The sequence below is a fragment of the Scardinius erythrophthalmus genome (genome assembly GCF_964197995.2).
Source record: "Scardinius erythrophthalmus genome assembly, chromosome: 5".
In the NCBI taxonomy this organism is placed as follows: Eukaryota; Metazoa; Chordata; class Actinopteri; order Cypriniformes; family Leuciscidae; genus Scardinius; species Scardinius erythrophthalmus.
In genome coordinates, this window is record NC_138225.1 from 1,397,144 (window position 1) to 1,409,252 (window position 12,109).

At 36.8% G+C, this 12,109-nt stretch overlaps 1 protein-coding gene across 1 annotated transcript in view; it reads right to left on the reverse strand.

Moving 5' to 3' along the window:
* Positions 1-12,109, reverse strand: part of cita (citron rho-interacting serine/threonine kinase a) — a 100,643-nt gene that overhangs the window by 73,749 nt on the left and 14,785 nt on the right. The window contains exons 2-4 of the mRNA XM_081366836.1: positions 4,911-5,016; positions 3,553-3,696; positions 1,856-1,975 (exon numbers count right to left, since the gene is read on the reverse strand). Coding sequence (XP_081222962.1) covers positions 1,856-1,975; positions 3,553-3,696; positions 4,911-4,973 — 327 coding nt within the window. The 5' untranslated portion in view covers positions 4,974-5,016. The remainder of the gene's footprint in view (positions 1-1,855; positions 1,976-3,552; positions 3,697-4,910; positions 5,017-12,109) is intronic.

Below are 12,109 nucleotides of genomic sequence, written 5' to 3' on the forward strand. Positions count from 1 at the left end.
TACAGGATGAGGTTCTGCAAATGAATGGCTAATAAAGTCGAGCTAATGGAGATCCCGCGGGAAGCACTCGGACTGATACAGAGTTCATATAATACGCTGATTTGCTGCTCAAGAAACTTTTCGAATTATCAATATTGAAAACAGTTGTGCTGCGTCATGTTTTTCCGGAAACCGCGTTACACTACCATTCAGCAGATTAGAAGCTTTTATTCAGCGATGAGTGAATGTTTTAATTACATCGCTACACCAGTAGGTGGCGACACCAGTAAGTGAGTTAATGTATTTATCATTGAATCATTTATTCAAGAGATTCGCTCAAAAACGCTGATTCATCTATTAATGAAACAAGTCTTTAAGTGAGTCATTGAATCATCAATTGAATCACTCAACCTGAATTTTTTAAATATAATTCATTTATCTTTAAGGCGAGACACGGCAGACAAAAACATCTGGGTTTTTTACTGGTCAATTTTGAGATTTTTGGATATTTGTCTTCAATAACATGTCTTCTTTCAGACTTGTGGTGAAAAAAAGTCTGAAATACACATTTAGGTCTTTATTTTACACACTGTCTGTTTGCGTCTGTAGATTTCTGGCGTTGAAGTTGCCGTTCTTAATCATCCCGCTGCTCCCTGTCATCACACACACCGTTAGAAAGCTCTCTCTCTCCTGTGCAATGCTGTCGGATCCAAATATGGTCATTTACTTTTTATCAGCAACCAATCGTGAAAGTAAAAGGGCTGAATGTGCAATCTCATTGGCTGATATAAATCTTTAAAGCCCGTTTTCTCAAAATGACTTTTCTCTCATTCTCCAAGTCCGAAATCTCCACATCAGAAGCACCGATATACACCAAACTTTCCAGTCTTGTACCTAGTTATATTATGAAGACATTTACAGAAGGATTTGTAAATATTTTATTCCTAGCCTGATTTATATAACATTTTATTCCAAAAAACATGGCGAAAATCATTTTTTAAGGCTATTGACAGTATATTCTGATTTACAGGATAACAAAAGTAGAGATCCATAAATCCCTCTGTAATTTTTTCCCCCATCTAATATGTGAACACAATGAAAAAATAATTTTTAACCTGGCTTTATCCAATACTCAGATTTAGTTTTTTTTTTTAAATATATGCAAATTAGCTCATATTTAATTAGATAATGCCTAATTTGCATATTTAAACATTAAATTACAGAAAACTTGTAATACATTTTTTTCTCATCTTAATGTAGGTAATCAACTGGGAAAGTTTCATGGTGATATCTGCTAGTTAAACATTTTACCCTATTCACCTGTAGTGTCTCGCTTTAATTAAAAATTTTAAATAGACTCCAGAAATTAACATTTTCTCAATTTATCCATAATCGTGCAGCTCTAATGAAGACTGAAGTAATGATGATGAAAATACAGCTTTGATCACAGGAATAAAGTACATTTTACAGTACAACTTTATTTTAAATTGTAATAATATTTTCAGATTTTTACTGTATTTTTGATCAAATAAATGCAGCCTATATATGAAGAGTTCAGGTGCAAAAGCCTCTAAATGCCATCTGAAATTTTCTTATAGAATGATCATTTTTATCAAGCTCGTATATTTAAATTCAATAATTTCACTTAAATGGCAATGAAGATTACCTATTAATTATCATTTAAGTGAAATTACTGAACCTAAATATATGAGCTTGATAAAAATGATCATTCTATAAGAAAATTTCAGATGGCATTTAGAGGCTTTTGCACCTGAACTCTTCATATATATATATATATATATATATATATATATATATATATATATATATATATATATATATATATATATATATATTTGTAGTGAAGTTTGTTCACCTGCTCCTTGATCTCCTGGAGTTTGTTGCTCTGTTCTCTGATGTCATGGAGGAGCTGGAGAGCTTTATCATCTTCCTGTGACACTTCGACACGAGCCTGTTCCAGACTGCGCTTCAGACTCTACACACACACACACACACACGTCTGTTATGTAGAGATGCAGCAGTTGCTGGAACGCAAGGTCAGAACAAAAAATGCCCAGCGTGCCAAGAGTGGTTTTATCAGCGAGAGTATTTGCATTAGAGGCGGAACATCAAGAGTGCAGATATGAAATCCAGTCAGTTTTGCTGTTCTAGATATGAAACAACAGATACGTCCATCAAAGAGTGTGTGCTGATAAAGTCCTGCTCTGTCAGACACTCCTGGTCCAAACACTATGGACCTTTCTGACAGATTATCAGCTTTAATACTCCTAATTCAGATTTGTATGCATCTGACTTAAAGAGAACCCTGCGTATTAAGACTTGTATGGCTTAATATGATGTAAATGATGTCTTATACTGAAATATGTAGTCGAAAACCCATGAAAGATTTACGTTATTTAAAAAATCCATATCATTCTATACATATTTTGGACAATGGGGGGCGCCATTTTAGGTGCGCAGTGCATTCTGGGTCAATGAATCGGTGAGCTAATGGCGTTGGTTTTTTCCTGTTTTTTCTATTAGCTTTTTTTTTTTTTTTTTACACAACAACTCGTCAAATAAAATACTGATACGATGCCACATTGTGTGGCTTTTGGTTGTAATTATCAGTTGAAGGGCAACAAGAGAAGCGATGTATTATATGTAGATGTATGCAGGACTGTGTTTTCTTCTAAAAGGTACTTCATTAATCTTTGTTTTATTTCCAAATTGAAAAAATCATGTTACAGTGTTGCGTGTGATGCGATTGGTCCGTTGGTTAGTCCAGTTATCCAATCAATCACATTATCTATTAAGTCACATGTGCATCCAGGAATTTATTCAGTAAATGTGTTTCTATCGTAGTTTACGTGCATGTTTTTTTTTACAGAATAAAACAATAAATGACATTTGTTAACAAACAAGTATTCATTGCATTGTTTCTGCATTAAAGTATTACATTGTTTAAACTAACTGTGATTTTGTATATGTACATTTCTGAAATGCATAACTTAGACAGTTTCCTCTGATAACAGATCACTCTAAATTATAAAGTGGCATTTTCTGTAAAGCTGCTTTGAAATGATGTGTATTGTGAAAAGCGCTATACAAATACACAAATAAAGTGTTGGTTTGCACTGTTTTCTGGATTTAACTGGGAATATTAGCTCAGTGAATTGAATTTGAATACGCCTTATTTGAGAGCATGCTATTTTTATGCACATTTTAATATTTTTGTGCATCTTAGCATTTTTTTTAAATGCAATATACTAAAATTCACATAAAAACCAGTTCAGCATCTTGAAAAAAATCAAGTTACAGGGTGGCATGTGATGCGATTGGTCCGCTGGTTAGTCCAGGTATCCAAACACATGATCTATTGAGGCAAAGTCACATGTGCATCCAGGAATCTATTCGGTAAATATGTTTCTATCTATTCTATAGTTTATATGCATGTTTTTTTACCGAAAAAAAAAAAGAAATATTCGCCTTATTTGAGAGCATGCTATTTTTATGCACATTTTAATATTTTATGTATAGTTGATATGTTATAGCTCAGCATCTTCCACTCACGCTGCATTCGGTGATGTAGGTGGCGAGGTCCTGTTCCAGGATGCTCCTCTGGGTCTCGGAGGCTTTGAGCTCTACATCCTTCTGCTGGAGGACTGACTCCAGGTCAGTCATCTTACGCTGAAACCGCGAGATCTCCTGCTCCATCTGAGCGGCCACAAACACAAGCACCAGGTCTAAATGCATTTTACAGCAGCGCTCGAATCATGGCAACACAACCTGTGCATGATACACACTTACACCTCTGCAAACACAACGTGGCGATGCTATCGAAACTGTATTTCGTTCTCCATTGAACGTGTATGACTGTACACATGATTTGTGTTGGTTTGCACTGTTTTCTGGATTTAACTGGGAATATTAGCTCAGTGTTCATTCAGACTAGCCGTGTGTGATACTGAAAAAAAAAAAAAAAAAAATCAGCATCTAAATATTTTGTGGTATTTTGTCGATAAGGATAATTAGACAATATTTTCCTAAGTGTGTTTTTGTACCTTGGCTAGTTTAGTGGACAGATGACTCCATATTCTTAAACTAATAAAACAAATTATGAACTGAACTTGTAAACATTCAAATTGAACTAATTTAACTTTTAAGGAATTGATTTCCAGGGGCATTTTTACCTTTATAAGGCCATTTTTCTAATCTTATTAGATACATGCATCATGTCAATTCTTGCATTTAATCAAATTCAACTGGAATAATAAGACACTATATATATACCAATCAAATAAAATCAGTATCAACCAGTATATTACAGTATAATTTGCACTGCAGAAGTGGTACAAAACCTGCATCTAATGCAGCATTTACACAGCAAATTAATTTTGAAAATCAAAATATATGAAACGAAATTTGTTTTACCAAGTCACTCACTCTCAAGAGTCATTGAATCATTCACTCAGCTGATTCTTTCACACAGATGATTCATTCATTAATGAATCATCACTCTGTTGCACTCTGATTCGGTTGCAGTTGATTGAAACTATTTTCATTGGCGAAAATAAAGCAAAAACAAACAATATCGTGACTAAAATGTAAAAATTTAACTGATATACAAAAATCACATTTGAAAATCGTGTTGATAATCTGGAAAAACAGTCCACTTGCTTGTGTGACATTGATTAAACATAGCAAAGAAATATAGGACAAAACAATCATTTAAGGGAATTTTTGTCCCATATATTCAATTTCAGGGTCATTCTAACTGAATTCTACTAGTCTACATTAAGCAGAGCCTTTGTTTTTTGCTTTGCAAAGTGAGGAACATACTCAATGTCAGCTTCCACATCGTTACAACAACAATTACAATATAATCATAGACTACAAATCTCTTCACCCAGGTGTCTCTGCGCTCTTACCTTGTGACATTTGTCTTGAGTGTCTTGCAGTTCTTTGCTTTTGATGTGCAGTTTTTTTTCCATGGAGTTGGTCTTGGCAGGAGAGTTGAGTCCTGCGCCGACCGATCTGACGACACAAACAACAACGAACCCTTATGAGAACCACAGCAGAACATCAACACTCATCCAGAGCCCATAAAAGAGTGTGAGAGCGGTTGTTTTCCTAGGAATGTGGGAAATATCGTAAAGCGTCTGTTCGGCCTTTTACATTCATTACACACTCCATTAGTTTCATGTGAATTCATTACTCAATTCAACACCAAAGAACATTTTACAAGCCATTCATTAATTAGCATGACATGAATTAGACGTCAGGGAACATCAACTAAAAATCAGGTTCTCTTCAAGAACACGAACCGGAAGCATCACAAAACCACAAACGTCTCTGATCAGCTTTGAAAATGAAAACACTATTATATTTGTCTTAGATTAGACTGACTGAGTTTTGTATGGAAGCTTGTTTCCACTACGGTATGGAAGCTTGTTTCCGCCACAAAATAAAACATTTTAAAAGATAATTGCGACTTTTTATCTCACAATTGCGTGTTATAAAGTCAGAATTGCGAGATATAAAGTCAGAATTGCGTGAAATAAAGTCGCAATTGCGTGACTTTATAAAGTCAGAATTCTCGCAATTGCGACTTTATATCACGCAATTCTGACTTTATGACACATAGGCCTAATTGCGAGTTTATATCTCGCAATTCTGACATCTTTTCTTAGAATTGTGAGATATAAAGTCCAATTTTAAGAAAAAAAAAAGACTGACTTTTTTTTTTACCTCAGAATAGTTTATATCTCACAATTCTGACTTTATATCTCGCAATTGCGACTATTTCTCAGAATTGCGACTTTATATCTCGTAATTGCGACTTTATTTCTCAGAATTGCGACTTCATATCTCTCAATTGTGAGAAAAAATGTCACAATTCTGACTTGATATCAGTGGCGGAAACAAGCTTCCATACTACGGTGAATAAAAAAAGAAAAAAGTAATTGCGACTTTATATTTCACAATTGCGACTACTTTATAACTCGTAATTCTGACATTTTTTCTTGCAATTTCGAGTTTATATCTCACAATTCTGACTTTTTTCTCAAAAATGTGAGATTTAAACACAATTGTGTTTATAAAGTTCGAATTCTGAGATAATTAGCTTTTTTATTTTTTATTCTGTGACAGAAACAAGCTTCCCATGAAGCATTGCGAAAAGCATGATCAAATTAAAAACATTGGAGAAATATTCATAAATTAATAAACAGCAATTAATGCGCCACATTAATAAACAGGAAGACAACAGTATGATGATGCAAACTTTATCAAAGTTTTCATTCTCTCATTTCATAATATAATGCTTGTGTCTTGCTCAGAAATCTGAACTCAGATCTGTCTCCGCCATTAGACATCGGATCATTACGGCTGAAAGTGCTGAGGAGGGAAAGACACACACACACACACACACACACACACACAGCTAAAGTGCTGATTATACCAGAACTCCAAACCAGGCCGGAGGGTAATAAAAACACAACAACTGCCCTTCATTTACATACGCGTGTGCGTGTGCGTGTGTGTGTGTTTGTGTGCACATTATGAAATCAAATTACTGCATTTTCCAAATTATAACAGCTTATGATTGTGGCCAAAAAAACAACAACACTCTATAATGACTGTTTCCACACAGGTTTGCCAAACTCTCCTCCCACCTCATTGACTCCGCCCCCTGTCAGCCATTGGTCCGTCAAACATATAGGCCCTGTCCCAAATGGCAAACTCCGGACTTGTGGACTTCCTCAGAGTCCACACTTTGGTAACATCATGTAGTGCAGGCCTATAGGGCCCTTGGCGCGAGTCCACGAGGCGCATTGAGAGGTATTTTTTTCGATCGTCAAGCCAGAAATAACGGCCTGGTTGTTGTTGGACAGGAGAAATCACATTTTTGCGCTCCGACGTCTCCACGTCCACTGCACAGCCTAATTTTACAGTTCTATATTTTTATATTGTGCGTGCCACCTGGGCATTAGACAATAGATACATCATGCTTATTTAAAGGGCACCTATTATGACTCTTTTCACAAGATGTAAAATAAGTCTCTGATGTCCTCAGAGTATGTATGTGAAGTTTTAGCTCAAAATACCCAACAGATAATTTTTTAAAGCATGTTTAAATTGTAATTTTTTGGGGCTCAGAAAAACGCGCTGTTTTAGTGTGTGCCCTTTAAATGCAAATGAGCTGCTGCTGCACGGCCCAGGGGGCGGAGCCTCACGAGCTCGCGCTCAGAGCCAGGACAATCTCATCTGATAATATCAGAACAGAAAATCCCAGTTGCGGTGTTCATTTCATTCGGAGTCGGACAATAATGCTTACAGAGCCAGAGAATATATGCTGTATGGACATAGAACAGGTATAGTTTAGTTTAATTATGATTATAACTTATTTGTCATCTGCTTTTATCCAATAATACAAGCCTGCTGTAGCAAAACCCGTCCGAAAGATGACCAAAATATACTGACGAGTTCAGTGAAGTTTATTGTACATCACACAAAAGATGAAGCGTTAGTTTTACTCCAGAGAATCTCTGTAAGAGCTGAATAAACACAGTTTAAGAAGTGCGCATTAAAGTCTTATCCATAAACTCTCTCTCTCTCCCTTTTATTATCAACAACATACACAGGGAAGTACACAAAACACTCGTTACAACTAACAGTAAACAAATATACACACCTTTTCAGTGGGTGCTAAATAAACTGGTAAACCTTATATCCGTAAAATGACTCGAAGAGCTGTGATAAAGAGCGCGCTCGCACTTTCATTTCTGCCGTGGTCAGTAACGTTAGTCCTGTTGCTCCGGAGACTGTAAGCTTGATCACGAACAGTACAGATCCATCCTCGAGTAACAACGGGAGTAAATGAAGACTGATGTTCATTCTTACATCCATCAACAACACACCTCAATCGCTTAGGAGACATTCTTGTCTACAGCTGCTCAAGCGTCGAACAATGGTGGACTCTGTGTCCAGCTCACTCAGGGCGCGTCTGGGCTCAAACTGAAGTGTCAGTCAACAGTCGTGGGCGGGGCCTGCTCAATTCTACGTCACATTGCGCCGAATCTGAGAACAGCTCATTCTGAGACAGTGCTTATGATTTATTGAGATGGTAAAAAAAACACTGGGTGGATTTTTATCATTCTAGGGTGGTTTTGCTCACACACTGCCAACACACATTTATGTTCAAACACCATGTAAAAGTGAATTTTGCATAATAGGTGCCCTTTAAATGATGTATACAGCTGTACATAATAATACATAATGTTCCATTTGAACTAAGATTACAATTTTAACACAATGAAAATGTGCATGAGTTCCAGATGAATTTACAGGTTTCAATATTCATACTATGTTTACATATGACTCAGTAAAGCCCTGACATTCGATTATATTTATTTAATGAATCATAATGTGATCGCATTATTCAACGCGCTATTATTATGTTTGAGACATCAACCACTGGTCGATGACCATAATGTTTGTATAAACTGTAGGTAACAACTGGTAAAATGTACATCTAGGTCATAAAAACTGTAATATTTTCTTCTCAGCATGTCAACAATTGTCCGTGAGCGAAATCTCCTCCCATCCGTTGTCTGATTGGCCTTTCGCAAGGATTCCTGGGTAGTTAAAGTGTGTGGAGCCTGCATCTATGTGGAAGACCGCTTCAAGGGTACACAGGGGGCGCTGCTGAGCACACTTCAGAGCGGTAAAATGATGAATGGGACGACCTACGGACTCGTAGACTCGGAGAGCACGCGCAATTTAAGTCTGTGAGACCGAAAGTCCACATGAAGTGCGCCATTTGGGACAGGGCCATAGACTCCTCCCACACTCACACCACTGCTCGACGGCAATATTTGGAAAGCATCACAGACACTCTTCAGGAAGCCAAACTACTGATGGATTCTAGTTGAAAACGTCTCAGCGGATTCGAGGAAAGAAAGAAACGCCTAAATATAGTGAACCGAACGCCTACGACGGTATAAAAAGACATGTGAACCTCAATACAAACCAACAAAGACAGGAAACAACTCGAGTTCCCACATGCATCATATGTCAGTGATTCAGAACTGAGTAAAGTGTGTCTGACGGATGAATGTGTTCCAAAAATACAGAGTAAAATCCCAGCGGCCGCACAAACACAACACACATTACACTAACGGAGTGAGAGAGAATAAATCTGACAAAAATACTGCAGCGGAGGGAAAGAGCGAACCAATCGGCTCGTGAGCATCGGCTTTAACGGCTCGTCCACCGAGAGCAGAACGAAACAACAATCACCACCTGAAGAAAAGAAAAACACTCCTGCTAAAGAAGATCATTTTATAACTCTATCACGATGCTTCAATCTCCATTTCTTGAGCTTCTTCTGGAATAAATTAAATTCCGTCAAAGAATTTCAGCTTTTTCTTATGGGAACTTGTTTCCGCCACAGAATAAAACATTTTAAAAGATAATTGCGACTTTTTATCTCACAATTGCGAGTTTATATATCGCAATTCTGACTTTATAACATGCAATTGTGAGAAAAAAGTCAGAATTGTGAGTTGTGACATCTTTTCTTAGATTGTGAGAGATAAAGTCCAATTCTAAGGAAAAAAATTAATTGCAAGTTTATAGCTCATATTTCTGACTTTATAGCATGCCATTATGACTTTATATCTCCCAGTGTTGTGTTATAAAGTCAGAATTGTGAGCTATAAACTTGCAGTTAATTTTTTTCCTTAGAATTGGAGTTTATCTCTCACAATCTAAGAAAAGATGTCAGAACTCGCAATTCTGCCTTTTTTCTCACAATTGCATGTTATAAAGTCAGAATTGAGAGTTTATTTCTCAAAATTGCGACTTTTTAATCACGCAATTGGGAGATATAAAGTGTGCACCACTACTGTAGATTTATTGATCCAATAAATTTGTCGAATTCCACGCATTTTCCATTTTTATGACTGTATTCCACGACTTCCTCCACATGTTCTGCCTCATAAGGCCCGTGTCTCTGGTCCCTCATGGCCATGAAGGTGTCCTCCTATCAAAACACAACTGAACGCATCAGAGGAGCTGTGAAACAGAAACGCCTGAAGCTTCAAGAGCCCCTCGAGAGCATCTAAATGCACACAGCAAATAAATAATCTAAATACGGCATCACACCGGCGAGGTCTAACGAGATTAGAGGTTCTGTCTGTTTGCTGTAAAGCAGTCCATTACCCAGCGCTTACAGACTTCCCTTTGGAGAAACCCGACGCATCCCAGGGGTCTGATCAGAACGGCCCACAACACACTTCATAATTGGGCCTTAAACTATAATTATACGCTGTGCATTTCAAATTGTGCCTTTTGAGAACAAAGGGAGAAAATAAACTGCAATGGGAAAATGTGCCGTTGAGAATTACATTTCACATTAGTTGGCATCAATAAAGGTTTCAGGTGCAATTCGGTTATTACAGCATTAACATCGAACTATTGATAATTCAAGCATGAACATCAGCATCCAAACTTTTGCACTCAAACACTTGAGAAACATCTTGCTCTTTCTGCCTGACGTGGGCGTCAGCTGACGGATATAGACACACTTACGCATTCTGTGAATACAGTAGCGATTGATCTGCAGGGATGCATTGCTTATTCTTAGCTCGACTGACGGACAAAGACGAGGCTGACTCACGGCTTATGTTCGGTTAATGTTCTCCCAGCATTCCTGTGGTGCTCAAACATGCTGCATCTATCGATCGGCCATCGAGAAAGGTCAAGTAAATGAGTGTGACAGGTTCCTCTCCCTGAGCGTCTGCAAGATGAAACAATCCCTGCGTCCACAGTTCTTTTAAAGTCAACCATTTTATCCCTTGAAACTCATCTTTGATCACCAAAATTACATATTTAAATTTTTTTTCCTTGAAAATAAATTCTTCATGCCTTAAAATATCTTGAGTGTAACTCGACACCCTTGCTTCATTTAGTATGCGTGGTTCTATGAATATGCAAATGAGCCCCGCCTCCACTCACTCCCTCAGCTCAGAGATCCACTGGTTGACGATCACACGTTGATCTGATTGGTTACAAGGTAGTTTGTGACGTCAGAAACACCAGCGATTTCAAAGCGTATTTTTGAGACTGTCTTTGGTTCACTGCAGTTTTAAGGAGGAAATACTCAGCAATGGGCTTATGAACTTACATATGGTTTGTCTTAAATCATATTAATAACACCACATAGACACATAAACAACATTAAAAACTGGATTCTCACCACAGGGGGATTTTAAAGAACAAGGACTTTGCTTTGATATGCACCAAATGGAGGCTGGTCTTCAAACAAACTATGAAAAACTATAACAGGAAATGGGTGAACACAGGTTTACATTCATAAGCATAGCAGACACTTTCCTACCAAAGCGACTCTGGGTTTCTCAATGTTTTGGCACTTTCACAATATTTGATGTGGATCTTCATATTTCTGTACTTGCTTTGAAAAATCTGTTTTTTAAATAAAAAAACAAAGAAAATTATTTAATCATTGTCATTTTTTCATGCACTAAATACACAAAAAAAAATGACAAAACAGCTTGAACTGAATCACAGAAATTAAACTCTAACGGCCCATTCACACCAAGAATGATAACTATAACAATAACTATATTAGTTATAAACTATACAGTTTGGTTACCATGATTCTTTAAAATATCATATGTTCCGCAAAAGTAAAAAATGTCATACAGGTTTGAAATAACGAAGGCAGAACTTTAATTTTTGGGTGAACTATCCCTTTAATGTTTTTCTTTTAATTAATATAGAAAAATAAAGTTATTTTTTAATGAAATTAAACTCTTAATAAACTAAAACTGTGAGTAGGTGGTGGTAAATGTCTTAATGAGTAAGTCATTCCTCTATTTGAGTCATTCAGGAATAGAGTAAATGGCTCTCTTTATAAATGGATTCAAAGTAAGACACATCTAAAATAACTCGGGCCGGTGCTCGAGCAAAAAGAAACCTGAACTCGAATACAAAAGAACTGGCACATTGCTGTTCATGCTCCCAAAAACATTTATTAACTTGCAACATTTTGACCAAAAGTCTGGTTAGGCATGTAAGGGGGATAAGACGTCTTTTGCCTTGA